The following is a 22,098-nucleotide window of genomic DNA, read 5'->3' as shown; positions in this document are numbered from 1 at the left end:
TGGTCCAAACCTAACTTTTCATATTTTTAAGCAGATGGAGGTGGTGCCCCCAGCCCCTGTGAGACACATCAGTGCCGAGGTGGTGCCCATGGGCCCCCCACCACCCCCCAAGGCCAAGCAGAGCAGGGACAGCTCCTTCATGGAGAAGCTGCACGCCGTGGACGAGGAGCTGGCCTCCAGCCCCGTGTGCATGGACGCCTACCAGGTACTGCTGCCTTTGTTAGTTCACATTTTATGGAGAGGAGGAGAGTTTCTGGGGTTTTTCTGGGGTTTTTCCTGGTTTTGGGGGTTTCCCCTTTTTTCCCCTTTTTTCCCCCTTTTTTTCCCCTTTTTTTCCCCTTTTTTCCCCTTTTTTCCCCTTTTTTTCCCCTTTTTTTCCCCTTTTTTTCCCTTTTTTCCCCTTTTTTTCCCCTTTTTTTCCCTTTTTTTTCCCCTTTTTTTCCCCTTTTTTTTCCCCTTTTTTTTCCCTTTTTTTTCCCCTTTTTTTCCCCTTTTTTTTCCCCTTTTTTTTTCCCCTTTTTTTTCCCCTTTTTTTTCCCCTTTTTTTCTTTTCCCCCTTTTTTCTTTTTTTCCCCTTTTTTTTCCCCTTTTTTTTCCCCCTTTTTTTTTTTTTTTTCCCCCTTTTTTTTTTCCCCTTTTTTTTCCCCCATTTTTTTTTTTTTCCCCCTTTTTTCCCCTTTTTTTTTCCTTTTTTCCCCCCTTTTTCCCCCCCTTTTTTCCCCTTTTTTCCCCCCCTTTTTTTCCCCCTTTTTTCCCCCCCTTTTTCCCCCATTTTTTCCCCCTTTTTTTCCCCCCCTTTTTCTTTTCCCCCCCTTTTTTTCCCCCCCTTTTTTTCCCCCCCTTTTTTTCCCCCCCTTTTTTTCCCCCTCCCCCCTTTTTTTTCCCCCCCTTTTTTTCCCCCCTTATTTTTCCCGCCCTTTTTTTCCCGCCCTTTTTTTCCCCCTTTCCCCCCCCTTTCTCCCCCCCACTCTCCCCCCCCCCCTCCCCCCTTTTTCCCCCTTTTCCTGCGATGTCCTGGGTTTTTTCCTGGACATTTTGGGGTTTTTTTCTGGGATGTTCTGTGGGGACTTTGTGGGCTTTTTCCTGGGATATCCTGGGGTTTTTTTAAGGAAGTTCTGTGGGGACTTTGAGGGCTTTTTCCTGGTTTTTTGGGTTTTTTTGGGACATTCTGGAGGAGTTTGTGTGTTTTTTTCTGGGACATTCTGAGGGACTTTCTGGGGTTTTCCCTGGGATGTCCTGGGCTTTTTCTGGGATGTTCTGGGTTTTTTCCTGTGATGTTCTGGGGTTTTTTCCTGTGATGTTCTGGGTTTTTTCAGGGACATTCTGGAGGGACTTTGTGGGCTTTTTCCTGGGCTTTTCCCTGGGATGTCCTGGGCTTTTTCTGGGACGTCCTGGGCGACCTTTGTGTTTTTTTCCCCAGCACTTTATGACCTTTTCCTCGGACTTTATCACTTTTTTCCTGCCACTCTGTGGCTTTTTCTGAGCTGGAAAACCCCAGGGATGTTTCATTTGTCCCCGCAGCCCCTGGAGGACAGCCTGATTGCCTTCAGAGACCTTCTGGGGGACTTCATGGGCTTTTTCCTGAGATGTTCTGTGGGACTTTGTGGGCTTTTTCCTGGGTCTTTGGCCTTTTTTTTTGGGACATTCTGGGGAGAGTTTGTGTATTTTTTTCTGGGACATTCTGAGCATTTTCTGGGACATTCTGGGGGGACTTCTTGGGCTTTTTCCTGGGTTTTTTTCCTGTGATGTTCTGGGCTTTTTCCTGAGATGTTCTGTGGTTTTTTCAGGGACATTCTGGGGGGACTTCGTGTGTTTTTTTCCTGGGGTTTTCTCTGGGATGTCCTGGGCTTTTCCTGGGACGTTCTGGGTTTTTTCCTGGACGTCCTGGGTTTTTTTAAGGAAGTTCTGTGGGGACTTTGAGGGCTTTTTCCTGGGTCTTTGGGGTTTTTTTTGGGACATTCTGGCGGGGAGTTTGTATGTTTTTTTCTGGGACATTCTGGAGGGACTTTGTGGGCTTTTTCCTGGGCTTTTCCCTGTGATGTTCTGGGTTTTTTCCTGTGATGTTCTGGGTTTTTTCCCTGTGATGTTCTGGAGTTTTTTCAGGGACATTCTGGAGGGACTTTGTGGGCTTTTTCCTGGGCTTTTCCCTGGGATGTCCTGGGCTTTTTCTGGACGTTCTGGGGCGACCTTTGTGTTTTTTTCCCCAGCACTTTATGACCTTTTCCTCGGACTTTATCACTTTTTTCCTGCCACTCTGTGGCTTTTTCTGAGCTGGAAAACCCCAGGGGTGTTTTCATTTGTCCCCGCAGCCCCTGGAGGACAGCCTGATTGCCTTCAGAGACCTTCTGGGGGGACTTCATGGGCTTTTTCCTGGGATGTTCTGTGGGGACTTTGTGGCTTTTTCCTGGGTCTTTGGGCCTTTTTTTTTGGGACATTCTGGGGAGAGTTTGTGTATTTTTTTCTGGGACATTCTGAGCATTTTCTGGGACATTCTGGAGGGACTTTGTGGGCCTTTTCCTGGGTCTTTGGGGTTTTTTTCTGGCACATTTCTGAGGGACTTTGTGGGCTTTTTCCTGGGTTTTTTCCTGTGATGTTCTGGGGTTTTTCCTGTGATGTTCTGGGGTTTTTTCAGGAACATTCTGGGGGGACTTTGTGGGCTTTTTCCTGAGACTTTGGGGGTTTTTTTTGGGACATTTTGGGGGGAGTTTGTGTGATTTTTTCTGGGACATTCTGGAGGGACTTTGTGGGCTTTTCCCTGGGATGTCCTGGCTTTTTCTGGACGTTCTGGGCGACCTTTGTGTTTTTTTCCCCAGCACTCTATGACCTTTTCCTCGGACTTTATCACTTTTTTCCTGCCACTCTGTGGCTTTTTCTGAGCTGGAAAAACCCCAGGGGTGTTTAATTTGTCCCCGCAGCCCCTGGAGGACAGCCTGATTGCCTTCAGGACGCGCTCCAAGCGGCCGCTGAAGGACGTTCCGCTGGGGCAGCTGGAGGCCGAGCTGCGCGCGCCCGACATCACACCCGACATGTACGAGCCCAGCACGGGCGACGACGAGGAGTGGGAGAGGTGGCTCAGGGGGCTCATGAACGACGACGTGGAGAACGAAGGTACCTGGGAGGGGTCGCTGGTGTGTAAAACAACATGGATTTGTGTTAAAATCGCCATATCCTGGCTTGTTTAAACACATTCTGAGGTGGTGGCTCCACCACCTCTGTGGGCAGGGCCATGGCAGAACTTGGAACCTGGTGAGAACTTGGTGAGAACTTGGTGAGAACTTGAGCAGAAACTTGGTCATGAATGATGACATGGAGAACGAAGGTACCTGGTAGAGGTGGAGCTGGAGGGGTCACTGGTGTGAAAAGCATCATGAATTTGTGTTAAAATTGCCCCATCCAGGCTTGTTTAAGCACATTCAGGGATGGTGGCTCCACCACCTCTGTGGCAGGCCATGGCAGAACTTGGTAGGAACTTGGTCGGAGCTTGATCGGAACTTGAGCAGAGCATGAGGAGAACTTGGTGAGAACTTGGTGCAAACTTACTTGGTAAGGACTTGGTGAGGACTTACTTGCTCAGAACTCACTCAAGAACATGACATGGAGAATGAAGGTACCTGGTAGAGATGGAGGGTCACTGGTGTGACAAACACCATGAATTTGTGTTAAAATTGCCATATCCTGGTTTATTTAAACACATCTGAGGTGGTGGCTCTACCACCTCCCTGGGCAGAGCTTGGTGAGAACTTTGGCAGAACTTGGTCATGAATGATGACATGGAGAATGAAGGTACCTGGTAGAGATGGAGGGGTCACTGGTGTGACAAACACCATGAATTTTTGTTAAAATTGCCACATCCAGGCTTAAATACATTCAGGGATGGTGGCTCTACCACCTTCCTTGACAGGCCATTGCAGAACTTGGAACTTGGTGGGAGCGTGGTGAGAACTTACTTGGGCAGAACTTGGTCATGAACAATGACGTGGAGAACGAAGGTACCTGGTAGAGATGGAGCTGGAGGGGTCACTGGTGTGTAAAACAACATGAATTTGTGTTAAAATTGCCACATCCAGGCTTGTTTAAGCACATTCTGAGATGGTGAAACCACCACCTCCCTGGGCAAGCCATGGCAGAACTGGTAGGAACTTGTCGGAGCTTGATCAGAACTTGAGCAGAGCATGAGGAGAACTTGGTGAGAACTTGGTGCAAACTTACTTGGTAAGGACTTGGTGAGGACTTACTTGCTCAGAACTCACTCAAGAACATGACATGGAGAATGAAGGTACCTGGTAGAGATGGATGGGTCACTGGTGTGACAAACACCATGAATTTGTGTTAAAATTACCATATCCTGGTTTATTTAAACACATTCTGAGGTGGTGGCTCTACCACCTCCCTGGCAGAGCTTGGTGAGAACTTTGGCAGAACTTGGTCATGAATGATGACATGGAGAATGAAGGTACCTGGTAGAGATGGAGGGGTCACTGGTGTGACAAACACCATGAATTTGTGTTAAAATTGCCACATCCAGGCTTGTTTAAGCACATTCAGGATGGTGGCTCCACCACCTCTGTGGGCAGAGCTTGGTGGGAGCTTGGTGAGAACTTGGCCAGAATTTGAGCAGAACTCAGTTTGAGGTGTCAGGTTTGTTCTTGTTTCCATAAATCCAAAATTCCTCTTTGTGACAGTGAATAAATAAAACTCTTGGCTTGGTGCTGGGGCAGGATGATGACAAAACCTGCTCAAAACCTGATTAAACCTGCTCAAAACCTGATTAAAACCTGATTAAACCTGCTCAAAACTTGCTCAAAACTGCTCAAAACCTGATTAAAACCTGATTAAACTTGCTCAAAACCTGCTCAAAACCTGATTAAACCTGATTAAAACCTGCTCAAAACTTGATTAAAACCTGCTCAAAATCTGCTCAGAACTTGATTAAAACCTGCTCAAAACCTGCTTAAAACCTGATTAAAACCTGTTCAAAACCTGATTAAATCTGCTCAAAACATGATTAAAACCTGCTCAAAACTTGATTAAAACCTGCTCAAAACCTGCTCAGAACTTGATTAAAACCTGCTTAAAACCTGATTAAAACCTGTTCAAAACCTGATTAAAACCTGCTCAAAACCTGCTCAAAACCTGCTCAAAACCTGCTCAAAACTTGATTAAAACCTGCTCAAAAACCTGCTCACAACCTGCTCAAAACCTGCTCAAAACCTGATTAAAACCTGCTTTTTTGCAGATGAAGCTGATGATGATGATGACCCTGAGTACAATTTCCTGGAAGATCTGGACGAACCAGACACAGAAGATTTCAGGAATGACCGTGCTGTGAGAATCACCAGTGAGTTCCTCAGGAATTCCCCCTCCTGCCTTGTAGTAATTCCTGGGAATTGTTTTGTGGCAAGGAATTTTTTGTGGTGCAGGCTATTAAATAAAGATTTATTTAATTAAAGAGCTTTTGGCTCTCTGGGAGGGCATGGGAGGATCTGGGCTGAGCTGCTGTGCTCAGCACAACCTGAAAAACAAATTTAGGCGACAATAAAACCTGAAATTAGGTGATAATACACTCTGAAAGGCAGTTCAGACTTGAGTGTTTGCCTTGTGATTGAATTTAATTAGATTTTAAGGTCCTCACAGACTTTAGTTTTATAAACATATCATTTTCTGGCTTTGCAAAAAGCCACGCTTGCTTTAGGTCTTAGTGCAGATTTGCATAACTTTAAATTTAATCATGAATTATAAATATGCAGTTTTATAAATATGAAATATATTTAGATTAGATAAAATATATAATATATAAAATATATAAAATATATGAAAATATAAAAAATATATATTATATATGTTATATATTCTATGTTATATATTCTATATGATATGTTATATGTTATATGTTATGTTATATATTATATATTATATATTATATATTATATATTATATATTATATATTATATATTATATATATATATTATATTATGCATTATACATTACACATTATTATATTGTACATTATATATTATATATTATATATTATATATTATATATTATATAATATATATTATAATAATAGTATATATATAATAGTATATATATATATAATATTATGAATATAAAAAATTAGGTTTTATGTGATATTTTAGAATCCAGACAATCTCAGGTCGAGATTTTTTTTGGGCCCAGCATTAAAAAAGGAATTATCAGGGGCCTTTCTTTTTTTGGTCCTCTGTTTGTAGGAGGAGGATTTCCTCTGTGAGAGAAAATTCCTTCAGTTGAGCTGATATTATGACAGGATTTGCTGAGTGTTTCTTGGGAAAAGGCATCTTGATAATCCCTTTTAATTTTCCTTGCAGAAAAGGAGGTGAATGAGCTGATGGAGGAGCTGTTTGAGACAGTAAGTGACAATAAAGTGGCACAAAAGCAGGGCTGGCAGCTGGCACGTGGCACTGGAGGGTGCTGGGGCAGGTTTGGCCTTGGCGAGGGAAGGTCTGCAGGGATTTCCTAAAGTGAAGATTTGCAGGGATTTCCTGAAGTGAAGATTTGCAGGGATTTCCTGAAGTGAAGATTTGCAGGGATTTCCTGAAGTGAAGATTTGCAGGGATTTCCTGAAGTGAAGCTCTGTGAAATGAAGATTTGCAGAGATTTCCTAAAGTGAAGATCTGCGGGGATTTCCTGAAGATCTGTAGAGATTTCCTGAAGTGAAGATCTGTGAAGTGAAAATCTGCAGGGATTTCCTGAAATGAAGATTTGCAGGGATTTCCTGAGGGTCTGTGGGGATTTCCTGAAGATCTGCAGGGATTTCCTCTAGTGAGGGTCTGTGAAGTGAAGATTTGAAGGGATTTCCTAAAGTGAAGGTTTGTAGGGATTACCTAAAGTGAATATCTGTGAAATGAAGGTCTGCAGGGATTTCCTGAAGTGAAGATCTGTAGGGATTTCCTGAAGTGAAGGACTGTGAAATGAACATTTGTAGGGATTTCGTGAAGGGGAAGATCTGCAGGGATTTCCTGAAGTGAAGATTTGTAGGGATTTCCTGAAGTGAAGATTTGCAGGGATTTCCCTGAAGGATTTCCTGAAGGGAAAGATCTGCAGGGATTTCCTGAAGTGAGAGTCTGTGAAGTGAAGATTTGCAGGGATTTCCTGAACTGAGGGTCTGTAGTGATTTTCTAAAGTGAAGATCTCCAGAGATTTCCTGAAGGGAAGGTCTGCAGGGATTTCCTAAAGTGAAGATTTGTAGGGATTTCCTGAAGTGAAGCTCTGTGAAATGAAGGCCTGCCAGGGATTTCTTAAAGTGAAGATCTGTAGGGATGTCCTGAAATGAAAATCTGTAGGGATTTCCTTAAGATCTGCAGGGATTTCCTGAAGGGAAGGTCTGCAGGGATTTCCTGGGGGGTCTGTAGGATTTCCTGAAGGGAAGCTCTGTAAAATGAAGGCCTGCAGGGATTTCCTGAGGGTCTTTAGGGATTTCCTGAAGGGAAACTCTGCAAAATGAAGGTCTGCAGGCATTTCCTGAGGGTCTTTAGGGATTTCCTGAAGGGAAGCTCTGTAAAATGAAGGTCTGCAGGCATTTCCTGAGGGTCTTTAGGGATTTCCTGAAGGGAGGCTCTGTAAAATGAAGGCCTGCAGGATTTCCTGAAGTGAAGATCTGTAAAATGAAGGCCTGCAGGGATTTCCTGAAGGGAAGCTCTGTAAAATGAAGGTCTGCAGGCATTTTCTGAGGGTCTTTAGGGATTTCCTGAAGGGAGGCTCTGTAAAATGAAGGCCTGCAGGGATTTCCTGAAGGGAAGCTCTGTAAAATGAAGGCTGCAGGGATTTCCTGAAGGGAAGCTCTGTAAAATGAAGGCCTGCAGGGATTTCCTGAAGTGAAGATCTGTAAAATGAAGGCCTGCAGGGATTTCCTGAAGGGAAGCTCTGTAAAATGAAGGTCTGCAGGCATTTTCTGAGGGTCTTTAGGGATTTCTGAAGGGAGGCTCTGTAAAATGAAGGCTGCAGGGATTTCCTGAAGTGAAGATCTGTAAAATGAAGGTCTTTAGGGATTTCCTGAAGGGAGGCTCTGTAAAATGAAGGTCTGCAGGGATTTCCTGAAGGGAAGCTCTGTAAAATGAAGGCCTGCAGGGATTTCCTGAAGGGAAGCTCTGTAAAATGAAGGCCTGCAGGGATTTCCTGAAGGGAAGCTCTGTAAAATGAAGGCCTGCAGGGATTTCCTGAAGGGAAGCTCTGTAAAATGAAGGCCTGCAGGGATTTCCTGAAGGGAAGCTCTGTAAAATGAAGGTCTGCAGGCATTTCCTGAGGGTCTTTAGGGATTTCCTGAAGGGAGGCTCTGTGCTGAGCAGACCATCATGAGCTTCATGAGCCAAAGTTAAATTCCTTCCTTGAGCTCCCTCCTCTGAGCTGCTGCATGTCTCTGCAGTTCCAGGGGGAGATGGGCTTCTCCAGCATGAAAGATGAGAGGCCAGAAGATGGAGATGCTGTTACAGAGTCCAGGCCAAATTTCAACACCCCCAGGCCCTCAGGTAGGAGAATTTATTTATTTCTGTCCTGATTTCCTCTGAGGAAAAGCCTCTGTGGCAAGCCACCAAAGAGAAAAACTGTCCTGGCAGCTCAGGGCGCTGTTCTGAAAGCTCTGAGCCATTTTTCTTCATGGCAATGTCCAGGCCAGGCTGGACAAGCTTGGATCAGTGTGGGATGGTGAAAAATATCCTTGCTCTTGGGACTGGATGAGTTTTTGGGTCTGTTTCCACCCAAATCATTCATTGCCCAAAAATTCCCTTGCACCTAAACTGAGGGGGTGAGGAGCTGAAACTCCTGAGCTCACCAATCTTTGGATATTTGGATTAAATGCATTTAAAAAGATTTTCCAGAGATGAGTTTTTGGGTCTGTTTCAACCCAAACCATTCCATGGTTTTACGAGCACAGTGCCCCTACCAAAAATCCCTTGCACCTAAAATGGGGGAGTGAGGAGCTGAAAGTCCTAAGCTCCCCAGTCTTTGGAAATTTGGGATTAAATTCATTAAAAAGATTTCCCAGAGCAGCTGTGGGTGCTCCTGGAAGTGTCCAAGGCCGGGCTGGACAGGGCTGGGATGGTGGAAAGGGTCCCTGCCCATGGCACTGATGAGTTTTAAGATTTATTTCAACCCAAACCATTCCATGGTTCTATGAGCACATTGCTCCCACCAAAAATCCCCTTGCACCCAAACGTGAGGAGATGAGGATCTAACTCTTAACTCCTGAACTCAGAAATCTTTGGACACTTGAGGATTAAACACATCAAACCAGATTTTCCAGGGAATCTGTGGTTGTTTCTGGTTGGGACATTTTGGAGCACCCTGGCATGGTGGAAAGTGTCCCTGCCATGGCAATGGGGTGAAATGAGATTAAATTTTAAGCTCCCTCCAACCCAAATCATTCAATATTTCTGTGATTTCTCTCCAGATAATAATTCCAGTGTTCCAGCAGCTCAGAGGGAGCTGCTGATGGGGGGTGGCTCCTCACTGATGGGGCAGAGCAGCTCAAGGTGCAGCTGGTCTGTTTGGGAAAGGAGCAAAAGCGAAGGCTGGATGGCCGGGTGCTGTCCCTGGGCTGAGCAGTGCCACAGGGCAGGGCAGAGCTCTGAACCAGCTACAGACTGAAAGCAGGCATATTTATTTGGAAATAGAATTTTATATAAATAAAAATACGTAGTATTTATTTATTTATATATTTATTTAATTATAAATATATATAAATATCTATTATATATAATGATTATATATTTTATATATATTATTATAGAACATATATAACATATTACATTATTATATAATATATAATATATCTAGTATATCATTATATATAATCATGTAATATATAATATATATTATATAATGTATTATATATTCTATACTATATCATATATATAATATAATATATTATATTATATTATTACATAATAAAGAATATATAATATTATAGATATAATTATATTTAACATTATGTAATATTATATAATAATATACTATTATATATACTATATATTATATATAATATATAGTATATAATATATTTTATATTATATAATATATATTATATATTATATAATATATAACATATAAAATATAATATATAATATATAATATAATAGATATAATTATATTTAATGTTATATAATAATGTTATATAATAACATTATTATATAACATTATATTATATATATTTATTATATTGTTATTATATATAGTTATTATATAACTATATATAATAATAGTATATACTATTATATGTATATGATATATATTAATATATAATATGTATAATTATGTATATAATATATAATATATGTATAATATATATAATATATATAAACTAAAACTAAAATAAATAAAATAATTATTAAGAATGAAATAATGAATTCCTGCTCCAGGAGTAGCTCTTACTGTAGGACCTCTGGTAGAGTTCTCAGCATAAGGCTGGGAAATAATTAAATATTAAAAATTATTTCAGATTTAAATTATAATGAAATATTAATAATAATAATAATAATAATATTATAAATAATATCATGATATTTTAATAAATATAAATAACAAAAATAACATTACTAAAATGTTATTAAAATATTACCAAAATTGTTATAAAATATTTTCTGTTATAAAATTATAAGTAAATATTTAATATACATAAATATTTTAAAATTTTTAGCATTTTTGAATATTTTAAATTAATTTTTTAATCAAGTAGCAGGATTTGAATCAGTTTTGGTCTTTCTGGAGACCTTCCAGCTGGACTTAGTATAGGGATGGTAAAACCGAACCCAGATAGAATAAAATATATAATCAACGTTCTAAATTAAAAAAAAAAATATATATATATATATAAATTTTGTTTTATATATATATAAATAAAATTCTAAATAAACATGAAGCATTATTGAATTAGGGATTTATTACATTTAATTACATATTTAAATTTTGATTTCCGTCAGATTTGAGGAGCCTCTGGCCAATTTGCTGAACAAGCAGCACCAGACTGTGAAGGAGCAACTGGAGCAGCTGAGAATTAAAAAATCCTCAATCAAAGCCCCCAAGAAACTGAAAAATCCAAAAATCAAAATGAGAAACCCCAGCACAGCCTGGTCCTGGACACTGCCCAGAGGAAGAGGCTCCAGCAGCAAATGCAGCAGGTAAGAAATTGATTTTAGTGATTATATTCTGTAAAAATCCCATTGTTATCAATTTTTTTACTGTTTAAGGGTATTATTCCTAATCTAGTTTGAATTATTTTTTTGTTTCCTCCTGCCACCGCACAAAATTGTGTATGGATTCAGAAATGGGCAGTTCTAAAAGCTGAAATCTTTGCTGTTAAAGAAATAATTATGTATTTTTATAGGAAAAAAAATTAATTTCTGTGTTGGTCATGATGAGAATTCGGCACAAAAGCTGAGAAACTGCCCAAAAATTTCTGATATCTTCAAAATTTCTATAATAAACTTTTAATATTTCCCCTCAGTTTTCTGTTGATTTTAAGATATTTTTGCAGAGATTTTTGCTGTGCTCAGGGGATATTTCTTGTGCCTTTGGATTTGTGCTTTCCAATTCCTTGGATTTGTGCTAAACTTTTAAAAAATCCAATTTTTTCTGATTTTATTCCTCAAGCACGTTCAGCTCCTGACTCAAATCCATCTCCTGGCAAGTTTCAACCCTGCTCTGAGTTCAGAGGCCAGCACCACCCAGATGTTTTTGGTAAGAAATGCCCTAAAATCAAATATCCATAAATTCAAATTATTCCTGGTCTCTGGGCAAACTTAGAAATATTAATTTATTTGTAATTAATTTACTTAGAAAGGTGAATTTTTTTATTTATCTCATTAAACTGGGAATTAAGGGTCTGGATAGGAAACTTAGTTTTCAGTTTAATGGGATAAATATTGGAATGGATAATCAATTTAATGGGATAAATATTGGTATGGATAATCAATTTAATGGGATAAATATTGGAATGGATAATCAATTTAATGCGATAAATATTGGAATGGATTAAGGGATAAATATTGGAATGGATAATCAATTTAATGGGATAAAAATTGGGATGGATAATCAATTTAATGGGCTAAATATTGGAATGGATAATGGATTTAATGGGATGAATATTGGAATGGATAATCAATTTATAGATAATCAATGGATAATCAATTTATTGTTATTATTATTTCCCTGGATTTGTGATGCCCAAATGAAGATTTATAATCAGACTATAAATATTAAAATAATAATAATAATAATAATAATAATAATAATAATAATAATAATAATAATAATAATAATAATAATAATAATAATAATATCATCATCCTATCATAATAATATTGTAATATAATATAATTATAATGTAATGTAATGTAACGTAATATAATATAATATAATGTAACATAATGTAATGTGATGTAACATAATAAATATAATAATGTATAATAATAATAATAGCACCAATTAATATTATTTATATAAATAATAGTATTATTATAATTATAGCATCAATAATAATATAATGTAATTTGACTTATAATCTAATTACTTATATCACATTTTTAATCTGATCATTTATAATTTAGTCTGATTTTTTCCATGTTAATACTACTACTACTACTAATAATAATAGATTTATAATATTATTATTTATAGCACTAAATATTAGTATTTATATAAATAATATTAGTGTTATAATAACAATAATAATATAATGTATAATGTAATAATATATATTATATGATAAATATAATATAATATAATGTAATGTAATGTAACGTAATATAATGTAACGTAATATAATGTAATGTAATATAATGTAATATAATGTAATATAATATAGTATAGTATAATATAATGTAATGTAATGTAATATAATGTAATATAATGTAATATAGTATAGTATAATATGATACGATATAATATAATATAATATAATATAATATAATATAATATAATATAATATAATATAATATAATATAATATAATATAATATAATATAATATAATATAATATAATATAATATAATATAATACAATTTATAATCTGAATATGTGTATCATATTTCTAATGCGATCATTTATCATTTACAATCTGATTTTTTTGCGTTTGTCTCTCTGCTCCCCGCCTGTCCGTGCTGCCCGTGCAGAGCGAGCTGGGCAGCTTTGCCTGCAGCTCCAGCCTGCACCAGGCGCCGCAGAACCCCAAATTCCAGAGCATGTTCCAGCCCTGCAACCTGCAGGGGGCGCTGCAGCTCCTGCACGACTTCCACGCCCGGGTGCCCGTGGAGTGCAGCCCCAGGAAGGCTGGCAAGAGTGGTAAGGGTGGGGTGTGCCCTTTGCTGACCCGCATTTGGGGCAATTGAGGGGTGTTTTAAACAATTTTTGTTCTGATTTCAGTCTCATGTGAAGGGTGAGGCAGCACAGATATCATAACTCACAGCATCACAATCAGAAGTTAATTATTTCTAAATTTCAATATATTAAAAGTGTTTCTTGGTCTATCAGCTATAGCCTCACCAGTTAGCAGCTTGTGAAGAAATATAAGTGAAGGGACAGGATTATGCCCTTTTCTGACCCAGATTTGGGGCAATTGAGGGGTGTTTTAAACAATTTTTGTTCTAATTTCAGTCTCATGTGAAGGGTGAGACAATCCAGATATCATAACTCACAGTATCACAATCAGAAGTTAATTATTTCTTAATTACAATATACTAAAAGTGTTTATTTGTCTCTCAGCTTTAGCCACACCAAGTAGCAGGTTGTGAAGAAATATAAGTGAAGGGATGGGATTATTCCCTTTTCTGACCCAGATTTGGGGCAATTTAGAGTTGTTTTAAACAATTTTTATTCCATTTTCAGTCTCATGTAAAGAGTGAGATAATACAGATATCATAACTCACAGCATTACAATCAGAAGTTAATTATTTCTAAATTTCAATATACTAAAATTTCAATACACTAAAAGTGTTTTAGTGTATTGAAATTTAGAATTTCCACACCAATTTTCTATAAATCCATTTCCCACAGTGACAGGGTGAGGAAAGCGTGAGCAGGATGTGAAGAAATATAAGTGAGAGGACAGGGTGGGTTATGCCCTTTTCTGACCCAGATTTGGGGCAATTGAGGGGTGTTTTAAACAATTTTTATTCAATTTTCAGTCTTTTATAAAGGGTGAGACAATCCAGATATCATAACTCACACCATCACAATCAGAAGTTAATTATTTCTTAATTACAATATACTAAAAGTGTTTATTTGTCTCTCAGCTTTAGCCACACCAAGTACCAGGTTGTGAAGAAATATAAGTGAAGGGACAGGATTATTCCCTTTTCTGACCCAGATTTGGTGCAACTGAGAGATGTTTTAAACAATTTTTATTCTATTTTCAGTCTGATGTGAAGGGTGAGACAATCCAGGTATCATAACTCACAGCATCACAATCAGAAGTTAATTATTTCTTAATTACAATATACTAAAAGTGTTTTCTTGGCTCAGAGTGGCCACTTGGTCTTTGCCTTGCTACAAAGCAAAAGAAAAGATGAAAAAGGAAATTAATTTTACATTTTGCTGGTGTATACTTAAAGGGGAAAACAAGGAAATCTGCAAATTCTAAAAACAAGAAGAAATTCTTTTTGCAGTGAAAGGAGTACAAAAAAGCAGATTTTTCAAGGAGTGAGCAGTGACAAACATCCATCCACACACCCAAAACCGTCCTTCCCTGTTCATTCCTTTCCCAGCAAACGAATTCTCGTGTTTGCCCAAGCAAGTGGCCTGGATTTTGGCAACCAGGAAAGTTTTCATGTACCCAGAGCTGCTGCCCATCTGTGCCTTGAGGGCAAACCCTCCCCGGGACAAGATTGTCTTCACCAAGGCAGAGGACAAGTGAGTGATTATTGCCCAATTCCTGCACAAAATGGGGTGGAAATTGCTTTGTTAAAGGGAATTTCCATCCCTGGGGAGAGCTGAGAGGTTTCTTATCCCTTCCCTTCCCTCTTTCCCCTGCGCAGCTTGTTGGCTTTAGGGCTGAAACATTTCGAAGGGACGGATTTCCCCAAGTCTTTGATCAGCAAATACCTGCTGCCCACCAAAACTGCCCACCAGCTGACGGTGAGGATCAAGAACCTCAACATGAACAGAGCCCCTGACAACATCATCAGGGTAAGGGCCACCTCCTGGGCTCCTTATTTCAAATAAAATGTCATCCTTGGGGTGGCAGTGAGGATTTAACCTTTTATTTCCATTAGTCGCTGGATTTGGGAGGTGTTTAGAGGCTGATTGGACTCTTTAGAGGTCAGATAGTCCTGGTAAAACTCAGCGATGCTGATTAAAACTTTATCCAGGTGAATTATTTCAAAGAAAAAGTCATTCTTGTGGTGGCAGTGAGGATTTAACCTTTTGTTTCCCTTAGCCACAAAACCAGATTGAACAACACCTGCATAAAAGAAAACCAGATAAAACAAAATCTGCACAAAACCAGATTAAACAGCACCTGCACAAAGCCACATAAAACAACACCTGCATAAAACAAAACCAGTTAAAACAAAATCTGCACAAAACCAGATTGAACAACTCCTGCATAAAACCAGATTAAACAACACCTGCACAAAACAAAACCAGATAAAACACCCTTCCAGCAGCTGCTCTGTGTTCCAAGGGCTTCTTATTTTAAATAAAATGCCATCCTTGGGGTGGCAGTGAGGATTTAACCTTTTATTTCCCTTAGCCACAAAATCAGATAAAACAACTCCTGCCTAAAACCAGATAAAACAACACCTGCATAAAACAAGAACACATAAAACAGCACCTGCATAAAATCACATTTAAAACAACAGCTGCATAGAACAAAATCAGATAAAACAACACCTATATAAAACAACACCTGCATAAAACAAAAGCACATAAAACAACACCTGTATTAAACAAAAACAAGGTAAAACAACACCTGCACAAAGCCACATAAAACAAAAATGCATAAAACAACACCTGCATAAAAACACATAAAACAACACCAGGTAAAACAGCACCTGCATAAAACAAAAACACATAAAACAGCACCTGCATAAAACAAAAACAAGATAAAACAACACCTGCACTAAGCCACATAAAACAAAAATACATAAAACAACACCTGCATAAAAACACATAAAACAAAACCAGATAAAACAGAACAACACCTGCACAGCTGCCTGAATCTGTGAGAGCAGCCAGCATGGCAGTGAGCTCCTGGGTATTATTTTTAATATTCCTGTGGGTGAAACCTTATTAAAAAATCCCTTTATTGACATGAACACCTGCAGAGAGCCCAGTCCTTCACCCCAGCAGTGTCACCTGAGCAGTGTCACCTGTGTGCCTTTGTCACCTGTGTGGCTGCAGTGTCACCTGAGCAGTGTCACCTGTGTCCCTTTGTCACCTGTGTGGCTGCAGTGTCACAAGAGCAGTGTCACCTGAGCAGTGTCTCCTGTGTGGCTGCAGTGTCACCTGTGTCCCTTTGTCACCTGTGTGGCTGCAGTGTCACCTGTGGCTCAGTGTCACCTGAGCAGTGTCACCTGTGTGCCTTTGTCACCTGTGTGGCTGCCGTGTCACCTGTGGCTCAGTGTCTCCTGTGTGGCTGCAGTGTCACCCCAGCAGCGTCACCTGTGGCTCAGTGTCACCTGTGTCCCTTTGTAACCTGTGTCCCTTTGTCACCTGTCCCTCTGTCCGTGTCCCCTCAGCACTACAAGAGGACCAAGCAGCTGCCCGTGCTGCTGAGGTGCTGTGAGGAGCTGCAGTGTCACCTGTGTCCCTTTGTCACCTGTATGGCTGCATTGTCACCTGTGGCTCAGTGTCACCTGAGCAGTGTCTCCTGTGTGGCTGCAGTGTCACCCCAGCAGTGTCACCTGTGTCCCTTTGTCACCTGTGTGGCTGCAGTGTCACCTGTGGGGCTGCAGTGTCACCTGTGTCCCTTTGTCACCTGTGTGGCTGTAGTGCCACCTGTGGCTCAGTGTCACCCGGGTGGCTGCATTGTCACCTGTGTGCCTCTGTCCCCTGTGTGGCTGCAGTGTCACCTGTCCCTTTGTCACCTGTCCCTTTGTCCCCTGTCCCTCTGTCCCTGTCCCCTCAGCACTACAAGAGGACCAAGCAGCTGCCCGTGCTGCTCAGGTGCTGTGAGGAGCTGCAGTGTCACCTGTGTCCCTTTGTCACCTGTGTGGCTGCATTGTCACCTGTGTGGCTGCAGTGTCACCTGTGTCCCTTTGTCACCTGTGTGGCTGTAGTGTCACCCCAGCAGTGTCACCTGTGTGCCTTTGTCACCTGTGTGGCTGCAGTGTCACCTGAGCAGTGTCACCTGTGTCCCTTTGTCACCTGTGTGGCTGCAGTGTCACCTGAGCAGTGTCACCTGTGTGCCTTTGTCACCTGTGTGGCTGCCGTGTCACCTGTGGCTCAGTGTCTCCTGTGTGGCTGCAGTGTCACCCCAGCAGTGTCACCTGTGTGCCTTTGTCACCTGTGTGGCTGCAGTGTCACCTGTGTCCCTCTGTCCCCTGTCCCTCTGTCCGTGTCCCCTCAGCACTACAAGAGGACCAAGCAGCTGCCGGTGCTGCTCCGGTGCTGTGAGGAGCTGCAGTGTCACCTGTGTGGCTGCAGTGTCACCTGTGTGGCTGCAGTGTCACCTGTGGCTCAGTGTCACCTGAGCAGTGTCTCCTGTGTGGCTGTAGTGTCACCCCAGCAATGTCACCTGTGTGGCTGCAGTGTCACAAGAGCAGTGTCACCTGTGTCCCTTTGTCACCTGTGTCCCTTTGTCACCTGTGTGGCTGCAGTGTCACCTGTGTGGCTGCAGTGTCACCTGTGTGCCTTTGTCACCTGTGTCCCTTTGTCCCCTGTCCCTCTGTCCCTGTCCCCTCAGCACTACAAGAGGACCAAGCAGCTGCCGGTGCTGCTCAGGTGCTGTGAGGAGCTGCAGTGTCACCTGTGTCCCTTTGTCACCTGTGTGGCTGCAGTGTCACCTGTGTCCCTTTGTAACCTGTGTCCCTTTGTCACCTGTCCCTCTGTCCCCTGTCCCTCTGTCCGTGTCCCCTCAGCACTACAAGAGGACCAAGCAGCTGCCGGTGCTGCTCAGGTGCTGTGAGGCTGCATTGTCACCTGTGTCCCTTTGTCACCTGTGTGGCTGCATTGTCACCTGTGTCCCTTTGTCACCTGTGTGGCTGCAGTGTCACCCGTGTGGCTGCAGTGTCACCTGTCCCTTTGTCACCTGTGTCCCTTTGTCACCTGTGTGGCTGCAGTGTCACCCGTGTGGCTGCAGTGTCACCTGTGTGGCTGCAGTGTCACCTATGTCCATTTGTCACCTGTGTCCCTTTGTCACCTGTCTCTCTGTCCCCTGTCCCTGTGTCCCTGTCCCCTCAGCACTACAAGAGGACCAAGCAGCTGCCGGTGCTGCTCAGGTGCTGTGAGGCTGCATTGTCACCTGTGTCCCTTTGTCACCTGTGTCCCTTTGTCACCTGTGTCCCTCTGTCCCCTGTCCCTCTGTCCCCTGTCCCTGTGTCCCTGTCCCCTCAGCACTACAAGAGGACCAAGCAGCTGCCGGTGCTGCTCCGGTGCTGTGAGGAGCTGCAGCCCCACGAGTGGAAGGCGCCCGTGGAGCGGGAGGAGCAGCGCCTGCCCTTCTGGTTGAAGGTATTTCCTCAGGGGAGTTGGGCTTTGGGTCATTTTTTTGGGGGTTTTATTTGGTTTTGTGGGGATTTTTTTTCCTTTTGTGGATTTTTTTCCTTGTGGATTTTTTTCCTTTTGTGGATTTTTTTCCTTTTGTGGATTTTTTCCTTGTGGATTTTTTCCTTTTGTGGTTTTTTTTTTTTCCTTTTGGATTTTTTTCCTTGTGGAATTTTTTCCTTTTGGATTTTCCCTGTGGATTTTTTCTTTGTGGATTTTTTCCCTTGTGCATTTTTTCCTCGTGGATTTTCCCCTTATGGATTTTTTCCTTGTGGATTTTTCCCTTTTGTGGTATTTCTTTTCCTTTTGTGGATTTCTTTCCTTTTGTGGATTTCTTTCCTTTTGTGGATTTCTCTCCTTTTGTGGATTTTCCCCTTGTGGATTTTTTTTCCTTGTGGATTTTATTTTTTCCTTGTGGATTTTCCTTTTGGATTTTTTCCTTCTGGATTTCTTCCTTTTGTGGATTTTTTCCTTTTGTGGATTTTTCCTCATGGATTTTTTCGTCAAGGATTTTCCCCTTGTGGTTTTTTTCCTTGTGTGTTTTTCCCCTTGTGGATTTTCCCTGTGGATTTTTTCCTTTTGTAGATTTTTTTCCTTGTGTATTTTTTCTTTTTGGATTTTCCCCTTATGTGGATTTTTCCTTTTGGATTTTTCTCCTTATGGATTTTTTTCCTTTTGTCGATTTTTTTCCTTTTGTGGATTTTTCCTGGATTTTTTCCTTCTGGTTTTTTTTTTTTTTTTTTTTTTCCTTCTGGTTTTCTTCCTTCTGGATTTTTTCCTTTTGTGGATTTTTTCCTTTGGTGGATTTTTTTCCTTGTGGATTTTTTTCCTTGTGGATTTTTTTCCTTGTGGATTTTTTCCTTTGGTGGATTTTTTTCCTTGTGGATTTTTTCCTTCTGGATTTTTTCCTTCTGGATTTTTTTCCTTTTGGATTTTTCCTGGAGCCACAGACACCATTCCTGTGAGTCAGGCAGTAAGGGAGCACTGTCCCCAAGGCAGCAACTGCACTCGAATGCCATAAAATCCATTTCTCTTCATCACCCCCTGTTCCACATGGAACTTCCCTTCCCACAAAATCTGATTTTTACTAAAGCAACCTTTATAAAGCAAAAAAAACTTTTTTTTTCCTCAGGATCTCAGTCTCCTAAAGGCTTTGCAGTGCAACTCATTAGTTTAATGTACTATTATGTACTATTATGTTACTATTAAGTAACATGGAGTAGTAGAAAGGAAATAAATCCTGCTTGTAGAAGCAGGTAGAGGAAGCTCTGCCAGCTCACAGAGTTGCCTTCTGTGCTGCTGTGTGAAGGTGAAAATACAGAAATAAATAATAATTAAATAAAATAATTTAAAATAAATTCTTGCTCCTTTCAGGCAAGCTTGCCCTCCATCCAGAGAGAACTGAAGCAGCTGGCAGAAGATGCCAAGGAGACCCCAGCTTCACCTGCTGGAGAATCTGCCCTCGTGGGGGCAGAGAAGGAAACTTCAGGCAGGGAATGTGATGAAAAATATCCTTTGCTGATGCCCAAGGGGCTCGTGCTCACCCTGAAACCTCTGGGCAACCGCTTCTCCAGGAGGCCCTGGAGGAGGCAGAGGTGTGCAGCTCTGAAACCCGTGCTGATCCGGCCCAGCCCCTGCCTGCAGCCCAGCTCCAGCCCCCTGGGCGTGCAGAAAAACCAGAAATTGCCTCAGGCGGCAGAGGCTGCCCCCAGCAGGGTCCGCGGCCGCGTCCCTCGGCCCATCCAGCCGGCCCCGCCGCCCCTGAGGCTCCCAGCGGTGCTGGCGGCTGGGGATGCCGTGGAATTCCAGAATGTTCTGCCCACCGGGCAGCCAAGCTCCAGACAAGCCTTCCCCGGTGCTGTGGTGGCCTCAGAGCCGCCGGGGGGTTCCCAGGCCAAGGTGATGGTGCCGGCCCTGGGCGCGATGAGGGCGCGCAGGCCGTGCGTGAGGAAGGGCTACCAGAGGAAAAAAGGGCCCAAACCATCCCCGGTGATCAAAGCTGCCCCCGTGATCCAGCCCTCCCCTGTCATCCTCACCGTGCCTGCCACCACAGTGAAGGTGCTCAACATTGGCAATGGCTGCAATGTCATCCAGCCCCTGAGCACGGCCGTGGGCCGGGGCGCTCAGGCCATTCCTGTCACCACCCTGCTGGTGAACCCCTCCACCTTCCCATGTCCCCTCAGCCAGCCCCTGGTGACCTCGTCCATCCCATCCCTGATTGTGTCCCCCAGCCCTGTTGGGAGAGAAGGGGAGGAGAAGCTGACCCTGCTCCCTGCTCCAGGAGCTTTCCCTGCGGTGGAGCCCAAGGTGGATCCCTCAGAGCTCTTTGTCCCGTGCTCCACTTTGTCCCCAAAGGAGGAGTGTGGCACCAACCCTGCCCGTGGGGACACTCAGGACAAGGGGAACAGCTGGGCAGTGGCAGAGGGAGATGGGAACACATCAGAGCCTTTGCCCGTGGTGGAGCTTTTGCCTCACTTGGAAAATCCCGACGCACCGGTGGAGATCAAGTCCGAAGATTTAAGTGATGCTCCCAAAGAAGCCAGCCTGGCACAAAAAAGAGAAGTTTTATGTGCTGAAAGGAAGGAGGAGTTCATGCTGGGCCTTGGCCAGGAGCTGAACATGGAGGCCGCCTGCTCCTGTGGGGACGAGCCCAAGAAGGAGCAGATTCCCTGTGAGGAGACGGCAGAGGAGCAAGGCCAGGCTGGGCCCTGCCCTGCCCAGGGGGAGCAGCAGGGGGAGCCTGGGGGGGCTGCAGGGCCCCCGGGCACCGGGGACTCCCCAAGGAACCCCCAGTGCCCGGCTGAGAGGGAGGCAGGCTTCAGCAGCCCCCCAGGGGACTCCTCCAGCGTCGATGGGCTCTCCGTGGGGACACCGGCCGGCCCCGAGGCCGCAGGGGACAGGGAAGGGCAGGAGGAGGAGGAGGAAGATGATTTTGATGATTTTACGCAAGACGAGGATGAGGAAATGTCGTCAGCTTCGGAGGAGTCGATTCTGTCGGTGCCGGAGCTGCAGGTAAAGATGGAACTTGAAAAGATAAAACTTGAAAAGATAAAACTTGAAAATCCTTAAAAAGGGCAACCGGGGGTGTCCTAAAACACCCTGTGGAGTCAGGGATCCCACTGGGAAACCCACTGGGAATCCCATTGGAAATCCCACTGGGGATCCTACTGGAAGTCCCTCTGGGAATCCCACTGGGGAATCCTACTGGGAATCTAACTGGAAATCCCTCTGGGAACCCCACTGAAATCCCAATGGAAATCCTACTAGGAATCCCACTGATAATCCCACTGAAATCCCAATGGAAACTCCACTGGGGATCCCAATGGGAATCTCACTGGGGATCCCAATGGGAATCTCACTGGGGATCCCAATGGAGATCCCACTGGAAATCCTACTGGAAATCCCACTGAGGATCCCACTGAAATCC

General features: G+C 42.5%; 1 protein-coding gene across 1 annotated transcript in view; it reads left to right on the top strand.

Annotated features, from left to right (window-relative positions):
• The window catches only part of LOC134429209 (GON-4-like protein), a 44,839-nt gene that overhangs the window by 10,610 nt on the left and 12,131 nt on the right, over positions 1 to 22,098 (top strand). Inside the window, 13 exon segments of the mRNA XM_063176328.1 lie at positions 35 to 205; positions 2,916 to 3,108; positions 5,237 to 5,338; positions 6,348 to 6,388; positions 8,402 to 8,497; positions 10,945 to 11,044; positions 11,047 to 11,150; positions 11,623 to 11,709; positions 13,142 to 13,310; positions 14,732 to 14,876; positions 15,002 to 15,152; positions 18,522 to 18,638; positions 20,046 to 21,683. Of these exon segments, the coding sequence (XP_063032398.1) occupies positions 35 to 205; positions 2,916 to 3,108; positions 5,237 to 5,338; positions 6,348 to 6,388; positions 8,402 to 8,497; positions 10,945 to 11,044; positions 11,047 to 11,150; positions 11,623 to 11,709; positions 13,142 to 13,310; positions 14,732 to 14,876; positions 15,002 to 15,152; positions 18,522 to 18,638; positions 20,046 to 21,683 (3,114 nt within the window).

The sequence above is a fragment of the Melospiza melodia genome, chromosome 25 (assembly GCF_035770615.1).
Source record: "Melospiza melodia melodia isolate bMelMel2 chromosome 25, bMelMel2.pri, whole genome shotgun sequence".
NCBI classification, from domain to species: Eukaryota; Metazoa; Chordata; class Aves; order Passeriformes; family Passerellidae; genus Melospiza; species Melospiza melodia.
The sequence above is the reverse complement of the archived record's forward strand: the minus strand, read 5'-3'. Positions and strand labels throughout refer to the sequence as shown.